At 39.3% G+C, this 23,416-nt stretch overlaps 1 protein-coding gene across 1 annotated transcript; it reads left to right on the top strand.

The window, feature by feature from the left end:
- Positions 1–4,519: 4,519 nt before the first annotated feature.
- LOC106903610 (transferrin receptor protein 1-like) lies at positions 4,520–19,114 on the top strand. The gene is made up of 18 exons (XM_014967542.2): positions 4,520–4,651; positions 9,722–9,771; positions 11,115–11,349; positions 12,333–12,513; positions 12,598–12,823; positions 12,900–13,022; positions 13,126–13,221; positions 14,600–14,739; positions 14,823–14,974; positions 15,063–15,182; positions 15,269–15,354; positions 15,473–15,536; positions 15,654–15,721; positions 15,818–15,879; positions 16,010–16,103; positions 16,203–16,424; positions 16,515–16,673; positions 16,990–19,114. The coding sequence occupies exons 2-18, from the start codon at positions 9,739–9,741 to the stop codon at positions 17,230–17,232; spliced, it is 2,304 nt and encodes a 767-aa protein (XP_014823028.2). The 5' UTR covers positions 4,520–4,651; positions 9,722–9,738; the 3' UTR covers positions 17,233–19,114.
- The last annotated feature ends 4,302 nt before the right edge of the window (positions 19,115–23,416 follow it).

Raw genomic sequence — 23,416 nt, 5'->3', positions numbered from 1 at the left:
ATGTCAATGGGAAGAAGCCCAGATGGAGCACTGGAGGGAGATGAGAATAAACCAGAATTACGCATAGAAAGGCAATGGCAAGGCTAAAATCATCTATGGATTTTGTAAGACTAAGAAAAGGGTTTTTGTTTAACTGTTAAATGTAATAGTAACCATTTAAAAAGTCACTGTATGAAGTCACATCTCTCTGGAAAAGAAAGTTGCACAATAAAATAATTTATACTGCTTTGTACAAAATAGCAGAAAAAATGGTTCTATCAAGTAAAACATTTTCTCAAAAGAGGATGTTTTTCTAAAGTGGGACCAAAACAAAAAAAAAAAGATGTTGTGTTTTGTAGCAATTTCAGAATTACTTGCCACACTTTTTTTCAGCCTGAAAATACAGAACATTTTCAAAAGGTCCAGTTAGAGTCAACCAGCTTGCGGTTTCGCTTTTCCGAGAAAGCAGTTGCCTCACTGCTTTCGCACAGTCGGAACTTTGTTGCAGCGGTGCGAGTGTCGGCTGCAAAAACAGTGGAAACGTTCGGATCAGTCTGAACGACGTTACCTGCGACCTGAGAATAGTGAGACCACATTACCGTGATCAAACCGAGGGGCGGAGGGGAAAAAAAACGAGACGGTTACATTTCACTCTGACGCTCGTCTCCTCCGCGGCAACATCACATTCTTGACCTTAAACATGTGTGCAACCATATCAACCACTTAGAATAAAATATGTGCTGAACTTTTAAGGGCTCTAAATTCTTGAGTATGGGGGAAAAGTCTGCACAGTAGGGATTTTAGGCAGTTGAGTGTAACTGTACATCTTCTAAAAAGAAATGGTTAGTTTCTTCACACCTTCACTGTATTTGTACTCCTAAAATGTGAGGAAGTTTCCTAACATTTCCTCACATTTTGTCCAAATCGCAACCACAGACTTTAATATTCGCAGGAGACAAACCAAAACACAGCAACACATAATTGTGAAGTTACAGAATACGTGGTTTTCAAGATGTATTAGTCTGATGTTGACAACACACATTGATTCATTCATTCAAACATCCATTGGATTTTGTCCTAGAAGAAGATCCACACTTCACTTATTCACTTAGCTACTTTTTGGGGTTGTGTGCCTGTCGTGTTGCACGTAATAAATCATTAATTTTATTTGTTAAACAAAACAACAACAACAAAAACCTTAAAAGTGTGTCGGGTAATTATTCTCATCACATCTTAGGGTGTACTTCTTAGAACAACTTACCTTTTAGAAAGTCCATCAACCATCTTGACACTAAAACCTTTGACTACTTTTTTACAAAATGGCTTGAATTCAGTCAGACTGGATGAAAAACTTTTACGTTTTGTATATAAGCTAGACTTTGACTGGGCCATTCGACCCCATGAGAAATGCTTTGATCTAAACCAGGAGTGTCAAACTCAATTTTCATTTTGGGCCGTATCCAAAATCTGAATGTTTTTTAAAGGGCCGGTTGTGCCACAATATATTGAACCAATTAAACTGTTAAGGTATCAATAAATAGCTGTTCCTCCAGGATTTTGTGATTGTTTTAGTGTTTTTTTGTTGTTGTTTTTTTTCAATCAAAATTTGCAGATTTTGTCACAAAAATGTACAAATATTTGTAAGGAATCTTTACGATATTTGTGCTAATGTATGATGCTAAATGTGACTTTTTAATTACTCGCTGTATCAAGTTACGGACCGTCACTTGACATCAAGTGAGGCTGAGGCAGCATTCACTTAAACTCAACATTTTTGACCAATTTTGAGAAAAAAGTGTGGAGATTTGTTGATTTTGTGTGAATTTATTGATGTAATTTGGAGTCGAGAGGGCCACATTAAAAAAAAAGCCACTATGGGCCAGATTTGGCCCCCGGGCCTTGAGTTTGACACATGTGACCGTTCCTCTGCAGCTTGGCCGTTCTCTCCCAGAAAGGTGAACCTCCATTCCCATTCTACAGTTCTTCCCGTTATTGGTGCACTGCACTTTTTCCCTTCCGTTTGACTTTCTCTGAAAATCGTGTAAAATTTCAACAATATTCAGGGTTTCGTTCTTTTTGTTTTATATTCACAAAGCTGGGTAACGCAGAACCGCCACATGGGAATCTGAAGCCAACCAGAGATGGTACTAACTGTTCTCTCTAATTCTCACAAATTGCACGTTAGGAAGAGGAGCCAAGCATAAACATGTCATTATTGAAGTCACACAAAAGGAGGGATTAGAGGTGCAATCATGTAATCTCCTCCGAGGCTGTTTTCGTTCAGTCGTCATCAATGATTAAAATGTAAGGGCAAATAAACATAAGTACAAACTGTGAAAAAAAAAAAAAAAAAACACTCAAAGAACAGCCAAATTTCTGTTTAAGGTTTTACTAATAATTCACCACCAGTGGCGACTGATTCACCCCAACCCGCCAACGATGCCCAATCACACAGGCTGTTGATTCGTCAACACATGTCTGCGCGGACGTCAAATGATCAATTTGTTCTTGCTGCTGAGTCATGATTTGTGTGCTTTATTTACTTATTTTTTTGCTTTATACAGTCTGAACAAAATACCCTCCTTTTATTTACAAGGTTCAGATTCAGCAATAGAGGGCAAATGGTTAGCAGGTGCAGGGTTAGAGTTTGAACTTTAAGCTTTAGCTCGAGCTGTTCTATATTAATCCTGTGTGTTAAAAGAGAAGGTCTCGGACAACGTAACTGGAAAAAATACAAAAAAAATAAAAAATCAGTGTGGCTGAGTCAGCTACCAGCCGACTAGTCTTCCCCCCCCCCTTACCACATGCTAACATTTTCACAGCTGCTGTAAGAAAAAAAAAAAACAAGATTATTACTGGAACATTGGGTCTGACGAAGCAAAATAAGGTCCCTGGCAGATAGTAATGTATTTGCCTTCACCTCAAGGTGAGCAGACAGTGGAAGACGCCAATCTGTCTGCGACCTGCTGGCAAACTATTTTTTCAACTGAGTTCAGATTGACCGACCTCTGAAGCCCAATGTAGAAGTATTATTTTGTTTTTTAAGAGGGGGAAACATAATTAAAGCAAAAAAAAAAAAAAAAAAAAAAAAAAAGAGAAGGAAAAAAAAAACATAAACAGGTCACAAAGTCCTTAATTTTAGGTTTACATCTATTTCAAGCGAGTCTCGTCAACAAACAGGTCTTAATGCATTTAAAGCGAGGGAAAGTACTAATTATGATGCGTTTGAGTCTCTGTCAATGCTAGGTTACCACTGGCTCTGACATGCATTAAAGACTCAACAGCCATTTCAGTAACTGGAACTGCTTTGTTATGTTTGGGTAAAAAAAAACAAACTAATGTGAGTAAAATCTGTTTTCTGATTAAACAAAGTGCTAGATGTGAACTTTGACAACAAAGTTGGACATTTATTTTTCTTTTAATTGATAACCCAGAGTACAAATTAAGTATGTCTACATTGTAGCCAGTTGCTAATGATTACTCAAATAGATTAATTTTATCCATTTTACATGTGCATTATATTCACCAGGTTACATTTTATTAATAAAATGTTTATGCTCTGCCCAATGAGCCGAGCATAAACACCGAGATGAAAGCGAGATAAATCTTATTTCTGGGTGTAAATTGGATCCGTTTGTCTTGTTGAAAGTGCTGAGTCGAAACTGTTTATTTCATAAAAGTAGAACACGTTTTTTTTGTTTTCCGGCCCTGTGAAGGTGACCTGGTTTCACCTCTAATGCTCTTTGTTTTGGCTCATAGGTTGGACAAAGAAGGCGTTTAACTTTTCTATTCTGCAATGAACTAAAACTAGATTACTTCATTAAGATAAATCTGCTCAAGCTGATTTATTTTCCAGTAACCCACCGGCTTTTTAAGTTTACCACACTGCGTGAAAGAGCACATGTCCTCAAGCAAACCGGTGCTAGTATGGCAGGCTGTTTGGACATAAAATCGGTTTTGTCTGAGCATCTGTATTTACATTCCAGACATCTAAAAATGGGATTTTTGACTAGACACAGCTACATTTCGACTATCTGAATTAATAAAGTGCACGTAACCCCCGTTGAGCTGCCACATAGCTGTCCAAACAGTTGCCTGAAGAGTTTTGGGTTTCCTGCACAAAATTGCCACAATGTAGAAAGAGCTCTGCAGTAAGGAATATGCCATTTTCCATCCTGGAATTTTGACTCGTCATAATAACAGTTTCGTCGTGACGTTTTGTGCTTTCAGGTTTTCTGCAATTTCATTTGTGCAGGTTTAATTTATACATCTAAAAATGCAGTTAATATATGGTTAGTTATAATGTCACTCAAGATGATGGTAAATCTTACATAATTCCTACTAGTCTTAATGTAATTAGAGATATCTCAAATAGTTAATTTATTTTTAATTTACTAATACAGGTGTAGTCAAAAAAACAATCTCAGATTTCTGGAACGAATGTGTAGTGAAACCGATTTTATATCGCAACGGCCGGCCATACAATCTCGCGATACGTGACTGTGACTATGACGTGACGTGTGACGTATATGAGATAAAACTCGAAGCCGCGTGGTACGCACTCAAGGGCATCAGGACCGGCGCGCCAGAGACAGAAGCAATTCGACAGCGGACCTCACAGGCTTCCTCGTGTTCGGGACTGTCACTGTAGTTGCTCTGCACAGAAGTGAAGGTGGGTGTCTTTATTACCAGTTAATAAACACCAGCTGTTAAAGCCTTGTGCTGGAGTCGACACAGGTTCAAATGTTGGCGCTTGGAAAAGTCAAACCCCCACTTTTTTTATGAATCGGTTAAAGTAGTAAATTATAACAATAATAATAATTGCCTAATAATAGCATTTTAAATGCTCAACAGAGTTCATAATGCCATGCATAGCATTCATTCATTGTACAGTGAATGTGAAGGCACCTGCTCGCTCTAACATACACGCTGTCTTCCTGTTTCCGAGTGTTCACAATCAGGCTTCAGGTTGTCGTGGTTCCAGCGTGTGGGACGCCATAACTGAGGAAGCAGATAGTCACGTTCAACAACCCCCTCCCCCCCTCATGCCAACTTGATATTGTACTGATATAGCGCAACTAAAGTCGGCTTGGGTTTCCTTCACTGACTCTTAAGACAGAGGGGCAGCGCTGTCCCGGAAGTGCCTCGTGTCCACTGCTGAAACCTCACGACCACGCTCTCTTTTTCAAATGAACTTTTTAGAAATTTATTTTTAACCGATCAATAGGAGCAGTAATGCATCTATTTGTACCTTAAGGCAGTCAGGTAAATGTAATGAAGCCAGTGTAGTAGGAGTTTTCTGTTTTTTTTTTTTTTTTTTGTTCATAGAGGGAAAAAAAGCTGCAAAATGTGTAATTTCAGTCTAAAACAACCTTTAACATTATTCTAACAATGTAACATTGCATTCAGCTGGAATGAAGTAAAGTTGCTAAATCCTCAGAGATAAAAAAAAAAAAAAACCTATCAATTTGTTGCTACATTTTGTGCAGCCCTGCAGTTTGGGATTTCAGCCCCCAGTCTCCTGGTTCTGACTTTTTTTTTTTCTCAGGGTTTACTTGGAGCTTTCCACCAGTGTGACTCTCACATGATCTACCACCACACAATGACTGCTATGCACCCACCACCCTCCGTTTTTTTTTTATATCGAACACAGTCATCCCCCCTTATCACCATCTTTCCTGATATTTTCTCTTTCGTCTTCTACTCAGCAAAACGTCGTTTATTTAACATTTGATTAGCATTTGTTCAATCTGTGGAACATTAACACGGAGTAATTAAGATTTCATATTTTCCAAGCAAAGATATTCAATCTGCATGTGTGATTTATTATGATTTATGTGGAACAAATAAGTGGATCATTACATTTATTTATTTATTTATTTTTTACCTCCATGTATTGCTTCATATGTGTCAAACTTTTTTTAAAGGTGAACACACGACATTTGATCACAAATATCCAGCTGCCTCTGTTACGCCTTCATGGAATTCATGGGTGTAGCGTTTCCTCATGTCTCCTAAACAACTAGGAAGACGATTTAAAAAATATTTCTTTCAGTAAGCAAGTGCCTGAAGCTTGTTCCTGATGGGAAGAAGTGCTGTGTGTCGCAAAATTTCACGAAAGGAAAGATAAATAAACATTTATGTATTTAATAGGCTTGATTTCTGCAGAAATCATTAATTGAAGGTGCATCTTTTTAATTTTTTTTGACCTGCTAATTGGATTTTGATCAACTCAGATTTTAGTTTCTAAAAACAAATGCAACAAAAATGAGAAAAATGCACTTTAACGGAGAAGTATTAGACGGGCAGTGTTTATAAAGGGCACTCAAATGTTCATTAAAGTACACATCGATGTATTAATGAGTGAAAATGATGGTTTTTAGTAACAAAGCTGATGAGCACAATGAGGAAAAATCCACATCTCTTATCTGATTGGTGCTTTTCTATTAATAGTTGAACATGTAATGGGTTTAGTTGTGGCAAAGAATCTTTAATTTCACTTTTAATTCTTATCCTTTCTTAATATTATGACCAAACTCTGTTGCAACCTGCCTAAGAAACCGGTTTTTTGGTCGCTTACTGAGACCAAAGCAGTTTAGCTACTTTTTAATCTCATCTGACACCGCTCAGCGCGGCGCTCCCCTTATCTGTTCTCTTGGTAAACCTTGAAGTTTACCATGGTAAACTTCAAGGGAGTAAAGAAAAAAATTCAAAACCGTAACCTGTAAAGTCTCAGAAGAAATGAACAGCTGTTTGCCTTTTTGTGTTATTTTAAAAACCTTGACTACATGCTAATTTCCTGCTAAAGCTCGGAGGAGCGCAGCATCCAGCGCGCTGCGCTCCGCCAAGGGTGGGACTCGATTTTTATCCCGCTATCTGGCACGCACACACACGTGTCCGAAAGCTCTTGAAATCAGCTACCAATTAAAAAAAAAAAAAAAAAAAAAAAAGCTGCAAGGGTTTAAGCTTTCCAGTGAAGCACAAACAGACGCTTCATGTTTGCATATGTTTGAATGCACAATGAGATCTTTTTTCCAGTTTTTGTTATCCATAGGTTTCAGCGTCTGAAAAAGAGCAGTTTAATTTGCCAATCTGATTAACGAATTAGCCCCGAAAAGTCCGGTATGTTTGGTATGTGAGATTAGAGAGGGGCTTTGCCCACCTTGGAGGGTAAATCCAGATTTCTGGTTCATCTCATCCTTGCCTGCTACCACTTTTCTAGCCACCGTCTTAACGGAGAATCCAGTCTTTTCCTGGGTGATCTATACAACTAATCTCTAGTTGCTTATGAGAGAGGAGAGGTCATCTCCATGGCACCCATGCAGGTCAGAAAGAAGGTCAAGGTTGCCCTCCCTGCCGAGCCAGACTCTAAAGTTAGCCGTGCTTCACAATGCCTAGAATAATAAAGTGTTTCCAGAGCGAGGCGCTTCCTCATTTGATCCAGCCATGCAACGGTCTCGTCGGTGGAAGTTGAGTATTTTTATCCGTTCTTTTAGAAGAGGAAACGTTGGGTGTTTTGGTTTTGCCGTAGTATCGCCGTCTGCTTCTGCTTCAACCTCAAAGTTCCTCATACAAAGTTTGAATATGGAGGAACCTATTGGCGCAGTGTGATAAATACAAGTGAAAATATTTTAAAAGAAATTGTAAAACATGACTCAAATTCTCTTATTTAAAACAGGAAAGCTTTAGTTATACCTACTGCTGCCATAATATCTATAATAATCTTTAGTATAGCTTAATCTGGTGTAATAATGCTACCACATGTTCGCTTTGTGAACCGTGGAATTCTGCTAGATTTTGTTAGATTTTAGTGCGTTTTGCATGGAGTTTGATACCTTATTGCTGCGATTCACCGTCTAGAATAACTTTACAGTTGGTCTTAAACTTCTCAAAAATTAAGGCCTTAAAATGTCTTGACTCCATTTTAAAAAGAGTAAATTGGCCTTAAGAATGTTAATCACTGGTCTTAAATGTTGTAGTGGCAGAACTATTTAATCTTGCATATCCTGGGCAGTATATGTATTTGTGCTGGACTTCTCTGTCGCATAAATATTTGAAATGCACACAAACATCATCCTGTTCTGTGACTTGAAGTGGTTGAGGCTCCTGCTAGCTGCAGCTTAAGTCCAGCCTTAAATCTGAGTTGGTGTAACCTGCAGAAACTCTGCTCCCTGACCTCAAACTGCGGCTGTAAAACCGTTCAGTTAGAGAAAGAGATGAACACTTATTTAGTTTCCACACAAATGGCCATATGTAAGCAAGGGAAAGTCTTTCAGCCAGCTGACTGGCAGTGTGGAGCGGAGCAACTTCTGGCTTCTTATGTTCTTTGTAAAACAGAAAACTTGCATCTTTAATTGCAGACAAAGAACATTTTGTGGCCATTAAACCATTTTAAATAACTTTTACTACCGTTTATGCTACATGGCAGTAACTCAGTAATTGTATTTGTATTGTATTAAAAAGCCAAACTGATTGGTTTTAATTAATATTGGAAGTGTACTGCTGCTGCTGTATCCCAGTGTTTACTCATGGCTGCTGACCCGTAACCTTCAGTTATGTTTTCACACGTACGACGAAGGGTTGAAACCGCTTCAGTGACCTTACCGAGACTTTGAAAACCACGTGGCGTTCTAGAGATTTTAGTGCTTGTTTGCTCTTCAGGGTGAGCCAGAGGGTCAGAGGTCACAGTCTTTGAACAAAGATTGTTGTTTAAGCCAGTTTTGTTTGCTTTTGATTCCAACAGCCCTCTTTTCTCCACTGAAGGATTTGCTCACCTGTTTGTTTAGAATGAGACACAAATGTGGCTGCTTGATGTTGAGTAGATGTAGTAGGATGATGATAAATGCTCAATTAGGGAAGCATTGTGTCTCCAGCTTTTTCTAACAGCTTTGCATAAAACCACCAAAATGTCAAAGTAAATAAAATGAAATTTTTTTTGCGTAAATATTGCAAAAGAATTTCAATGTCTACTCAGACAGAATGCAGATTAAAAAAAATTTTTTTAGCTAAAGACGACGGACACATCTGTGTTCCTGGTTCGATTGCAGCACTTCATGTTCCCAAAACACCAGGATGTTTTTAAATGTGACAATCTGGTCATGTTTTGTCTTCTTGACCTCCCTGTCCTCATAGGAAAAGGGAAAAAAAATGGCGGTGGAAGGTCATGAAGAAGCCAAGCGGTGTCTGATTGCAGCAAATCCCTGAGTGCTCAGAAACTCTATATCACACCCATATTTATTTATTTATTTATTCATTTATTTTCAGTTTTTCGATTGGCTCAGAGAAGAATGATCCGCCAGGCTCTTATTCCTCTTCTTGTTGATATTTTATCAATAAAACTGATCCTCTGCTTGGACCGGCTGATGGTTTCTCCCACTGAGGCGCTGAGGGCCGGTCCGCTTCTGGACTCTGCCGGTGACTGAGTTCACATCGTAGCACCGGGTCTGCGCTAACCTGAGCAGCACACTGCTCTTTTGTGTTCAAAAACGGGGGCTTTCTTTCAAGCTGGCCACACAGGAAAGCCCCAGAGATTTTTTGACAAGAGGTGGGGACACCTTCTTTGGAAACAGAATGTTCCCTGAGTTTAACAGGAAAGTGAACTGAAAGTGCTAAAAGATAAGTGAAAATCTAGCGGTTCGTCGACTCTTCTGGAGAATTAAGCAGGTTTTGACAGTGATACAACGTAGCTATTGTTTTCAGAGTCTGGGAATCTAAAAGTCTTACTCTGTGTTTTTTGGTTTAGAGTCCTGAGAAGCAGCGATGGAACAAGCAAGGTCAACAATATCCAAAATTGTAAGTATCGTATCTGAACTACTAACTTGTCGACATTTTATCAGATTTCATATTCATACTGTTGCTACCTCTGAGAAAACTGCAACACGCCTAAGCTGGGAAAGTGATGAATCTGGAGAAAGAAGCTGATTTTCTCAACTCTAGTTTGGCTGGATGTTTTTTTTTTCATACATGAATGTATTCATAGAAAAGCCAGATAGAAATGAATCACAAATTCATTTTACTGTGCAGATTTTCCAAGTTTCCTTTTCTGGGGAATTGCAGGTTATTCAACATCTCAGGGGATCCTGCTGCACATTCACAATAGTTTGTCAGACCAGAATAGAAACTAAAACATTCCTTCAGTCAAAGCAAAACCCTAATCCACAAAGTCTGGGAAAAACACTAAAACCAGGGCATCCTCACACCTTTAAAAAGTTTTAAATTCATGTGTCAGAAAATAAGGCCTTAAAATGTCTAAAGTTTATTAAATAAAAAAATGTAAGTTGACCTTAAATACATTGATCAAACTCTGATACCTTCATTCTGTGACTCGAGGCACTTGAGGCAACCGCTAACCTTGCTAGCTCCTTATCTAGTGTTTTTACCCCCATCGTGGGTAAGTGCAGATGTATAATTGTTGTTGTGATACAGGCCTTAAATTTCAGTCATGGTAGTCTTCAAAAGTCTCAAATTCATGCATCTAAAATTAAGGCCTTAAAAATGTATTTGAATTATTAAATATAGTTAACTTGGGTTTAAAAAAGTTAATTACAGGTATGTTGATGTGGCAGGACTACTTAATCTTATAAATGTAGTTTTTTGGGGGGATTTTCAAACGGGACTTTTCTGTCTGTGTAAAGTTTGAGTCATCGACATTGCGTTCTGTGACTCAAGGCAAAGCAGACTACTGCTAACTAGCTGCTAATATACCCTTGCTAGCTATTTTTTCCACATCCATCATGAGTAACTGCAAACGTCACCCATGTATCGACTTTTGTACATTTCTGTTGCATTACAGGTCTTAAAATTCATTTATAATTGTCTTTAAAAAGTCTTTAATTTGAGTTGGTGAAACCTGTGGAAACCCTGAAAAAAAGAACATGACACTGACCCTTTCTAACCCACAAGATGCTTTATTATTATGATGATGAAGTTGAAACAAACTGATTTGTGCAGCTGGAGTGTGCTGTACTTCATTTCTACCCAGATTGTACGTTTGTTGGACAAAAACCGGACGATGTCTGAGTTTAAGATGAGCGAGGGTCGGCAGGGCTCCAGGCTTCCTCTGAGGGTTTTCCAGCTGGTGTAACACAAGCTAACCCTAATCCCTTTTGTTCCCGCCTTTTCTTGACATTACCCAGTTTAACGGTGAGCCGCACACCTATACCCGCTTCAACCTGACCCAGAACATGGAGGGCGACACCAGCCAGGTGGAGATGAAGCTGTCGACGGACGAGGAGGCTGTGGAGAATGGCATGGGAGACCATCGTCATCATCACGGCACCAACGGCAGACCCTACATGGTTCAAAAGATGCAGCGCACGCCCAGGAACTTGTGCTACATGGTGTGTGGCATCCTCCTCATCTTCATCATCGGTAAGCTGGAGGCACTGAAGGAGGAATGATAGACGCACCAATCCAGTTTTAGTATTGGTCCTGATATTGATGAAAATTCTAGATCAGGTATCGTGACAAAGTGCTCGGTCTATAAGAGCAAATCTATTCAGTCTAATTCTATGCTATGTGCTCTAGGTGATGTCATACTTTATTTATTTTACATTATATTTAGAATTCCTAATTGTATTTGCTGAACCGTTTGTTGTAGTTCAATATTTACATTTGTAAGCCTGTTGTTATTGCCAGTTTATTATTTTAAATTTGCTGTTTTGCTCCTAATTCCACTGATTGAACAAATTAAAGTTTTGTTGTTTTTACATGTTTGACCAAGATTGTGAAGCTATTGGTGTATTTAATTCAGCACATTTATATCTGTGTTTAGGAAAAGAAACAAAACATTTCCAGTAGGGCTGGATAATAAATCAATAACAATATGTATCGTGATAGAAAATATCAGTAGAAATTTAAATGATTTCACTGAAGTCAGGTTTAGAACCTCATTCTGGCTCTAAATCAGCTAGATAGGAAAGGTTGGTGTTATCAGCTAACTCGCTCTGGTTACCTAGCAACAACGTGTTAAACAACTGGCGCAGCAGCAGTTCAAGGTTTTGCCACCGTGCCTCAAAGCTGCTTAAAAATAAAAAAAACCGGCGTTTTGTGAAAACTGGATGAAATGGGAACCGTCACACCACCTGTTTTAGTATTTCAGATATTTAAAACAAACAAAAAAAAATTATCAGTATAATATTGACTTATTTGAAAGTCTGGTATTGTGATGCATTTTTCAGCCTCGTCGTCCAGCCCTAGTTTTTAGTCAGTTCATCAATGTCTACCTGTATCGATACTAAACCTCAGATATCGATATCGGAAGTGGAAAACGTAGAATCATTGTTAAATTTCACATGGCATTTTGGTTTTCTTGATGCTTTTTCTTTAACCCTGAATCCACTGGCTTCTTCCAGGGTTCTTGATCGGCTACTTGACTAATAAGAAGGAACAGGCTCCTGTCTGCGCATCCTCCATCAGCATCGAGAATAACGACATTCCCCACGAGACGGGCGCCGCGCCCCTCATGGACTGGGATGATGTCACAAAACTCCTGACTGAAAAATTCTCTGCTGCCAAACTAGAAAAAGTTTTGAGGTGATCAGAAAGTAAAAAAAAAAACCATGAACTGTTGTTTTCATTGCATCCCAGGTGTTTAACTGTGTTTCTATCCTGTCATAGTGAGTTTGCCCAAGGCAGCCACCGGGCCGGCTCTCTTGAGGATGAATCCCTGGCAAACCGAGTTCTCCAGAGGTTCAAGGACAGCAGCATGAAAACCTGGACGGACGAGCACTTCATCAAGGTCCAAGACCCGCCAGCGGCCGGCTACAACAAGATCGTCTTCAAGAACGGGACAGAGGACCGTCCCAGGGGATTCCTGTCCTACAGCTTTGTCGGATCAGTACAGGTAGGCAACAAAACAGAGAGAAAACCCTGAAAACGCCCAACGCGTGCGGGTAACCAGAACGCTGCTGCGCTTCTAGGGCGCGGTGCTGTACGCTCATTACGGTGAGGATGACGACTTCCGGGTGCTGCAGGACAAAAACATCAACATGAACGGCAGAGTTATGCTGATCAGAGATGGAAAGATCAGCTTCGCCGAGAAGGTGACCGGTTTAAAACGACAGCTACTTCCTCATCTGTTCTGTATTTATTTTTGTTGTTTTTGAGTCAAACACATTTTAGATCCTGGTTTCTTTGTGATTCCAGGTGGCCAACGCCGCCAGAATGAATGCCTCTGCTGTTCTGATCTACCGAGACCCGAATGATTACAAGAACAAAGACGAAACCGAGCTCTACGGGCATGTGAGTGACGCGCCTGATGCTAAACCAGTCCGTTTAGATGAAATCTCAGAACAATGCAAAACCATCATATGGGTTTCCTTAAACCTGCCGGTCAGTCATGCACAGAGATGCTCTGATTACTAAGTTGATATTTTCCCAGCAGCCACGTCCTGCTGGGAAATGACATCAGCATCTCTTTAAGGCTTGTCAGCAGAAGGAAGCATGAAGGCTCCAAAGCTTCCTGGTAGACGGCTTCATTGACTCCACAAATTATCTTCATCCTGAATCTGGACCCTCAATTTCTTTTCATCATTAAATAAGTTATTTTTCTTTAGCCCAGAAAAGAAAAAAACACCAACTTGAGCACAGATCACACCTTGTGAATCTCTTTGAAAATCTTGAAGAAACTTGGCTACACAAGCCTCACTTCCAGCCACACCTTTTCCTTCCACTCAACTTTCCATTAATGCACTTGAGTACAGATGTTTGTGAGCAGCCAGCTGTTTGTGGTTCTGTGAAGGCACCCTATGACTTCATAGGCCAAAAACCTAACATTCATGTCTTAGAAATGTACACAAAACCAATAATACATTGTTTATAAGTAACAGAATTTGAGATTCTATTAGTTGCGAGATGACATAATCAAAATTAGAATTAGAATAGAGTTTGTAATTATGCCCATTTAATCTATTTTGAGTTTATTTAGATGTTAGTTGAGTCAGTTTGTGGTGTTTAGTCTTGAATGGCTTAAATTATTTCTACATTGGGCATTTATTTTATTTCATCTTTTTATATTAAATGTATATAAAAAATATAATCAAGATTGTTTTTGGGTTGTTTTTTCCCCATGGAGGAAGTTTATGAAGCCATCAAGGGGCCAGTGGTTTGGTTGATACTAGAGCGCCCTCTGGTGGATATTTGATATTTCTGTTCTTGTAGTTTAGCACTGCGTTCAAATCAAACACACTTTGCGGGTCAGAAACGCGTCCAGTGCCTTCATTTGGATGCTTGTTTACTTTGAAGTCAGACGATTGAAATCACTACAGATGTGCTTCGGGAGGAACTTCTTGTTCTTTTTTTTTTTTTTTTTTTTTTTTTCTTCTGTTTTTTTTGTACAATGGTGGATGAAATATCGAGGGTGTCTTGGCTGTATTTACTGAAAAGAAGAGAATGTCGTCTGGATTTCACCAGATAATTCAGAGGTGTTCGCTGATGAGGATCACTTTGACGCTCAGATCACATTTGGTCTGAATTCAGCACAGGACTTTAGCTCTACGCTCCCAGTAAATATAAGTGTGGCATACGCCTCTTATCCTTAGGCTTAATTGGATGAAAACAGAAGATCAAACGGTGGATGTCAATCAAACATAATTGTAACTCTCGTAATCTTCTCCTGCAGGTCCACATGGGCTCAGGTGATCCTTACACCCCCGGCTTCCCATCCTTCAACCACACCCAGTTCCCTCCTGCGGAGTCTTCAGGCCTGCCCAAGATCCTGGCACAGACCATCACGTTGAGGGTGGCAAAGAAAATCCTTAGGTAAAGCTCACATCTTTGATTCGATTAGTTTTTCACATCGATGCCAGTGAGCTCTGTAACGTGTTCCTCTGCCGCTCCCACAGCGAGCTAGGTGGTCCAAGGAGCCCCGAAAGGTGGACAGGTTTCAACAAATTAGGAGACGAGACTGATATCATCACTGTGGAGGTCAACAACGTTCTCACAGAGAAGAAGATCCATAACGTGTTTGGGGTCATCAAAGGTTTTGTCGACCCAGGTAAAATGAAACTGGAATTCAAGGAGAGAAGAGTCTGTGTGTGTGTTTGGAGGAAGTGATCGTCAGGAACTCCTCTGACTTTGTCCAGACCGCTATGTGGTTATCGGCGCCCAGAGGGACGCGTGGGGTCCGGGCTACGCAGCGTCAACCGTCGGCACCAGCGTCCTGGTGGAGCTGGCCCGTGCCATCTCTGACATGGTGAAGAACGGTGAGCATCGGAACACACTCGGGCATTTTCTAAGATGTGCGGTTTGAAAACTTCACAGACGAACAAATGCAAACCTGTTTTTACAGGCGGATTCAAGCCAAGGAGGAGCATTGTGTTTGCTAGCTGGAGTGCTGGAGAATATGGAAGCATTGGCGCCACCGAGTGGTTGGAGGTGAGGACTGCAAGACTTTTTTTTTTTTCCTGAACTTTTTTTTTTTACTCTTATAACAACTTTTAATAAAATATTCAGTGTTATATCTACCCTAACTGTTGTTTAATCTCACCTGTAGGGGTATCTGTCTTCTCTGAGCATGAAAGCCTTCTCTTACATCAACCTGGATGGCATTGTAACAGGTACTCACTTGGTTTCATATTCAATATATTTGGTGCCCAATATATTTTACAAGCACATCGTGGTACTGTATAAAGTAGCAGTTTTGTATTTAAATAAGTACAATTTCTTATTTTTAGGTCTGAATGGATTTAAAGTAGCAGCCAGTCCTCTAATGCACACCCTGATTGAAAACACCCTAAAAGAGGTAAACATCCAGCAGATTTTGCTTTTATAATAAATAGTTTTTTGAAAATGTATTGGTGTTTATATGCACATATTTTTGTTTTTTTTTCCCTAATAGGTAAAAATCCGAGATGCCTCTCTTTACAAGCAATTTGCAAAGGACAACTTTGAATCAAATATGTAAGTAAACTCCTTACATATTTGAGTTTGATGTCAACCAATGACATCAAACTCAACTTCCTGAATGTTTGTTTAACATTAATGGTATTTTTAGTTTGTTCTCATCATTCTTGCCGTTTTTGTTGTGCAGTCTGGAGCCGATGCGTATGGACAGCGCTGCGTATCCTTTCCTCGCCTTCTCTGGAATCCCCTCCATGTCATTCAGATTCTCCCCAGACAACTCGGTGAGTCGTTCTCGTTCACCGTAGATCCTTCATAAAACTCGACAGCTGCTGATGGCGTAGCCTCATACCTCGTTTCCCCTCCCGTTTTTCCCCTCTCAGAACTACAATCACTTTGGCACAATGGAGGACACCGTGGCGAACCTGAACGCTGCCACGTCCAGCCAGGTCCCCCAGCTGGCGGCGACGGCAGGCCGCTTCGCCGGCCACATAGCTCTGAGGCTGGTCCACGACCACCTGCTGCAGATGGACGTGATGAAATATTACAAGGTTGTCCGTTCCTACGTGTACAAGATCAATGGAAGAGTCAAAGATGTTCTGCAGGTGAGTTGGGTTACGTTTAACTTTTGTTCTCATTTCATGACTTTTTTTTTCTTTTTTTTTTAATTATGCTGCATCCGTTCGTTGTTCCAGATGCAACCGCAGCTGTTGCCCAAATCCCTGACGGTGCAGTGGTTGATCTCCGCCATTGGTTCGTACAGCCGGGCCGCCCAGAGCCTGCAGAATGACATCCAGAACAGCGACCTGGAGGACATCGAGATGTGCCGCCTCATCAACGACCGCATCATGGCGGTAAGACCTTCACATCTCCGTTCAGCATGTCTGCAGGCCCATCAGTTGTTTAAGCAAACTGCCTTTTTTGAGTCTGTGCAATCCAGATAATATTAATCAACGACTAAATTAGTTGACAATTATTTCAACAATCGATTAATCGCAATTAATTGATCCAGCCTCAGTTTAATCATTTCAAAATAACCCAGAAGTGCACCCAATCTGTTTTTGCAAACTACTTCAGAACATCCCTTCCCTTGGTTTTCCGACCCTTGAACTTTCACAGGTTATTGACAAATTTGAATCTGAGCTTTCCCTCCTGCGCCCTTCTCTGCAGGTGGAAAGAAACTTCCTGTCCCACTACGTCTCCCCCAGGCAGAGCCCGTTCCGCCACATCCTGGTCGGCTCGGGCCCCCACACTCTCAAAGCTCTCACCAAACACCTGGAGGCCCTGAAGACGAACAACCCCGAGGCAAACGCCGAGCTGTTCCTCAACGAGTTTGCCCTGGCAACCTGGACCATCCAGGGCTGCGCCAACTCCTTAGCAGGGGACATCTGGTCTCTGGATAATGAAATCTAAACTGATCAACAGTTGCACAACCTTTTAAAAAAATCAATAAGTTTTAACAATTGGAGAAAATAACATGGTCCCCCCTTTTATATTCAATACTTTTTATCCACATGTAACATTTGAAAAACTGAATGTTTGATGCTTTGGTGCTGCTAATGACTACTAGAACATCCCAGTTTTACATGGCAGGAGTAGCCAATTGTATTTTCCTACGAATGAGCTGAATGTAGAGCATTTCCCAACATCCCAATAGGTCATAATCTCTCCCATGACTCAGAGAATCATATCACCACAGGTCAGTATGATAAACTAATAACCTTTTATCTGTTTACTAAAAATAATTACAACGTTGCTGAAGCCAAATGTTCAAGCCTGAGCTGGTTTACGTTGGTAGCTACAATTTGATAAAAACCCAGCTCATCAGTTTCAGAAGGTGCTGAAATCATCAATTACAAAAAAATGGAAATAAAAAAAAAATCGGAACAACGCAGTTTCCATGGTGCACAGAGCGCAGCCGTTATCTGCCTCGAAGCTCATGTGACTAAAAAAAAAAAAAAAAAAAAAATTAAGTCCTGACCCAATCAGGAATCACAGCGCTAATACGTACGGACCTTACCCCCCCAAAAAATAAAGGTGGAAGGTTCCCAAAAACACACAGCACTGAACCACAAACCGTATGTTTTTATTTATTGTTATTTATTTATCAGTGGCAGGGTTCACTATAAATAGGTTTTTACTGCCTTTTCTTTTTAATTATTTTGTATAATTATCGGGAGCAGTGCCTCCCATAATTATGACAGTTATACTGTCGAAATGACAAAAGCAGCATCTGCTAAAACAGAGAAGCGTACGCGTGGACCGACGGGGCGGAACGGAACCAAAAACGATCCGTTCTCTCCACCGCTCCCTCGGGTTCATGCGCTCTTCTCGTCCTCAGAGCATTATCGGGAGCAGCGTTTTCCATAATGTGGAAAAAAAACAGAAGAAGGTAGTTTTTGTCTACCAGCACGTGTGTCCGTATCGGAGGCAGTGCCCTCCATATTTCACTGTAGGGGTGGATGATTTTTTTTTCTTTTTTTTTCTTTTGTAATTATCGGGAACTGTTTCCCATAATGTGTAAATACAGTTGATAGCTATGCATACATGTCGCTTACTCTCCTGTATCCTTTCTCTCTCTCTCTCTCTCTGTTGTGTTAATCAAATCAATCTCTTGGCCAACTCGTCTTTTTTTAAAAAAAAAAAATATATATACATATATATTTTCGAGCTGATACAGGAAATATTCTGATGTATGCAGTAGTCTGTCACAAACACTTGGGACCCGCGTGGTTACATCACTGGTCTGGTATTCCTTTGTTTTATGGCTTTTATTAATGATTCATACAATTTGAAAATTCTTTGCAATTTTCTTTTTGTGCCTTTTTATGTTTTATAACTTCACTATAAAAATTGAATGTAATTTTAGAAGGTAAAAGGCTTTTCTTGTTTAGGTTTCTTCTTTCTTTTTATTTTCTTTTTATTTTTTTTTTTTTATTTCTTCTTGCCAGAATCTAAAGTTACTGCTGTAAGCAGCTGTTACAACATCCTGGAATTAAACTTTGCATTTAAGATGATTGTTGTGGGGGAAAAACGGCACATTGTTTTAGAATCAGAAAGCAAAGATGCTTCTCCACTAAACCAAAACTGAGATAAATTGATTTTTAAAGGTTGATAATGGCCCTGTTTGAGGCTGCAAATCTGAGCCTGAAAAAAAAAAAATTCACGAATTCTAGAAAATTCCTTCAATCAATGAATTTGTCTGGAAATCGCTTAACCTTGTTTTCTTTCCTCTGATTGTGTGTAAGCAGGCTTTGCTGGGCATTTTTATTGCAATAAAAGTCACTTAACATGTCGTCTTCGCTTTGTTTATTTTTTTCTTTTTTTACAAGCAAAGAATTTATGTTCTTTATCCACAATGTAAAATATGAAGATTCTTTGTGCAGTTTTGTATTTACTGTTCTTTCAGCAAACAGCCTTGTTTTGAGTCCATATGTCTCTTTCAATTGCTAAATTAGTTGATTATTTCAGCAATCACAATTAAGCCGATTAATCATTTCAGCCCCAGATTAATTACTAAAACATAATTTTATTGTTAATATGAATGGCTTACCTGATCATTTCATACCTAAAATCATTAACTTTCTTTATTTTTGACTGTCTCCCATTCTGACGGAGAATCTAACAAATTGTAGTGGCATGATTTGACCAGGTGATGGAGACAAAGTAAACCTTTGAGTTTGACGGATTCCGTCAACTGGATCCTGCGTCACAATTTCTATATCATGGTTTCAGAAGGAGCATTGCTCCCATAGACTGCAAACGTTTTAAGGGGGTTTTCTTTTAGAGTTTTGTTCTTACAAAGTAGTCTAACATCCAATTGTTTTCTGTAAAAATGGTGTGAGATAATGTATTTGAAAACAGTGAAACCTGAAAATTGTGTACAGAAACTGAATCAAGCTTTTTGTGTGTATCAAATTCGTAATTTTTTTATTTAATGTCTGACATATATATATATATATATATATATATATATATATATATATATATATATATATATATATATATATCAATCAATCAAACAAACAACTCCCAACTCTACAACTGTGGAATTAAAATTTTAATTTTTATAATAGATTGGATTTCCAGATTAATTTCTTCTTACGGTCTTATACAACCTTAGGCCAAACCTAAATTTAAAGAAATAAATACAGGAGCAGGTTCAGTTTTGATTTTTGGAGTGACGCATCTTCATGTTTATAGACGATCTCTGTGCCGTACAAAGCCTGAATAGAAGCGACGCCAGCAGGCAGAGTATTCAAACTCGCGCTGGTGAGCGAGGGCAGCATTAAACGCAGCACAAACCTTTACCGAGCTTCATTAGGGCCTCTGACCGGGAACCTAAAGCTTTTAGCGGGATGTCAGGACTTGTCAGTCCGCAGTGAGTGGTTTGTTTGGAGTGGTAAAGCAGAGTGGAGAACCGGAAAGTGACAGCAAGCGTCTGTAGCCGAAATTGACAGGTAGGAGTCATTCAAGAGCGAGTTTAAAACTCAGAACGCCCTCTTCTTTTTTAACATATGAAACTATGCTTTTCTGTTGAAACTAACACGGAAAAATGACAAGTGCGAGTTTTGATAACATGATAGCGACTGTTGGAGGCAGCAGGTGAAAGCTGCTGTCACCTGTGGGTCAGGTGAACCCCCCCTGTGCTTTGTTACACAACTAAAGCCAACTTTAACCTAATGAACTTATTATGGTTTCACCCAATTGTAAAGGTGCACAGGTGCTCAAGTATCCATGACAACACGAGTTGACCCTCAAACTGAGGCGCCTAAAAGGTGAAATCAAGCAATTCTTAGCTATAAAACGTAATCAAAAATAGCCCTCAGGCTGAAGGGAGTTTAACTGAGGATACTTGATTTAAACAAAAAAAGATAGATAGATGGATGGATAAAAGCTGTATGTCTCTTATACAGCAGTATAGAGTGACAAAGTTGTGGATTATTGTGCAGTTTTATTAGATGCATTTTAACTTAAACGCATCATTTAACCTAAAATGATTAGAGGCATACATTTTTATTAAAGGCTTTAAATTTTTTATTTAATTGCAGTTACATTGTAAAAGTGACATTGCTTTTTCATTAATGCTTTTATCAAAAGGAAAAACACATTTTCATTCAGAACTTTTGTTTTTGTAAACATGTGAAATGTTCATTTTAAACTGTAAATGAATGAAATAAACAGATTCTTTACAAAAAACATAAATAAATCCACCTAATTTGTGTTTTGCTGCTTCTCTTTAAACCCATCTGGCTCATTAAATACAAGCTGGGCAGAGAGATGCTAAGGTAGGGGATCTTTGGCCACTGTAACTAATAGAAAAGATTTTGCTATGTGATTTTTTTTTTTTTTTTTTTTCCCCAATAAGGTTTCGAAAATGGCCACTTTTTTTCTTCTTCTTCTTCTTCTTCTTCTTCTTCTTTTTCTTTTTCTTCTTCTTCAAGGTTGGGTCACTAAGTCCTGCCACTTCGGCATGCGTATGTCACAGATATAATCCAAGACGAGTCTAGAAAGATTGTCACCACAGTTAAGCAGACTCTTAGGGTTTTAATTCAGCAAATTCAATTTCTTCTAACATGCCTGCCAGACATGTTGCTCCTTATCCACGGCTCTCTGCTCTTACCACAAATACATGTCCACTTCACCTCTCCCCTTATCTCCAGATCTGTCAGCAATCTTTTATAGCTTTATTTTCAGTGCTATGAAAGCCATTTGAGCATAACAATCTTTTTATTGGTGTAGTTTATTTTTAAACGAGACCAAGCTGACCCACCATCTTTCAGGCCAGGTCTCTCTGCTCCAGGTGGTTAATGAAGTCCCTTTGGGATTTGTTTTCTTCGTGACGTTAATGTTGTCATTAGTATTGAAAAGAGAACTTGTTTTCTTCTTGTTGGTTCAAAGTTGTGTCGTGTGATGATGGCTGAAGTTGGGCTGTGTTTATCTCACATAGTGACTCTGTGATGTGGCTAAAGAGGCAGCGCTGCTTCTACCGTCTGACTTGCTGCAGTGGTTCGCCTTTGGGATGTGGTCGGAAGTAAAACTGGAGTAAATGGTGTGAAAACAGTTTAAGTCAATGGAAAGACAGCCAACATATACAGTACTTTGCAAAAGTATTTCAACTTTGGTGACATTGAAACGTCACGATGCTTCTCATTGAAGTGAATACTGTCTTGTCAGACTTCGTCTGATGAAGTTGTTACAGAAGTTGAACCAGCTACTCTTAAACCATCTTTTTGGCAACATGTTGGGTTCCCAGTACAATAAATGACAAGAGAGTGAAAAACGAAATATGAACAATATGTAGGCAGTGCTAGTTGTTCAGACACTTAAAGAAATAGAAACTATTGCCATAACAACTGATGGCTGGATGTCTAGGGGTACGTTGAGCCACACCACAATCCCAGCGCACCATATCAGTAGCAAATGAGAAATGCTGTACTGCGGACCATGGATCATTCAAGCACTGCCTTAAGGACTGACGAGATGAACATTGAATTTGTTTGCTGAATTTGTGGCAAAATCCAGAAGAAATAACTTTTTCCAGCATAGATTTAAGGTTTTCTTGAACGTAATGGTAAAATCTTGTTCTCATGAACTCAATATTTTTATCTCATCTTGTGAAGTTTAGCTACGTAACATCCCGTTCTGTTCTGCTTGCTTTTAAATGGGGGTTCTCGCACAAACCATACGTCATCACTGTCTTGACCCGGCAAAGCTAGCTTAGACCTAAACAAGTCAGCTGATGCAAACCTGATCCACAAAATACATGGAGGCAGCTAAAAGGTGCCTTAATTCTGCAGAAATGTTTTCAAAGCGTGCATCCTTAAAATGTTATAAATTCATGTATCTAAAATGAAGGCCTTAAAAATGTCTTAAATTTATAGAAAAATGTAAGTTGGCTCTAAATATATTAATTACAAATCTCAAATTTTGTCATTGCAGAACTACTTAATCTAATTTATTATATGTTGGGGATTTTTCTCGCTGGACTTCTCCGTTGTGCAAAAGTCTTGCAGTGCATCTTCATGGCGTTCTGTGACTCGAGGCGGTTGAGGGTACTGCTAACTAGTGGCTAATATACCCTTGCAAGCTAAGTAGCCAGGTTTTAAGTTGAAAGGTCTTAAATTTGAGTTGGTGAAACCTGCAGAAACCCTGGTTTCTGTGAAAGACGTTTTTTTGCAAAATCATCCTTTACTGAAATTTTCAGGGTTTTGAGGTCTCTACTAGCTTTATACATCTAAACATTATTATTTTAATTTTAATTTTTTTTGCCACTTTATCTTTAAAAGTAACTCAACTCGATGTCAGACTGGATGGAAAGTTAAGTGTTGCCGACACTGGATTAAGTCTTTAGCACCTCATTGCTCTGCCGTCAATCATTACACATATTGTAGGAATATAAAAATTTTTATTTTTATTTTTTTTGCTCCTACCGTGGAGCCAATGATTCATCCCAACCAGCTAGCCTGGAGGTGGGGGTCACAGCTATTTTACTTTATCTCAAGGAAAGCCTAAGATAATTGGGCTGCGTGGAGGTAGAGGTGAGTCATACCATTCAGGTATTACAGCTCGCACGTCTAGGTCAAAAAGAGGTGGG

The sequence above is a fragment of the Poecilia mexicana genome, unplaced genomic scaffold (genome assembly GCF_051168715.1).
Source record: "Poecilia mexicana isolate PSO_F unplaced genomic scaffold, ASM5116871v1 scaffold_17, whole genome shotgun sequence".
Taxonomy (NCBI): Eukaryota; Metazoa; Chordata; class Actinopteri; order Cyprinodontiformes; family Poeciliidae; genus Poecilia; species Poecilia mexicana.
Note: the sequence above shows the minus strand (reverse complement) of the source record. Positions and strands in the feature narration are given on the sequence as shown.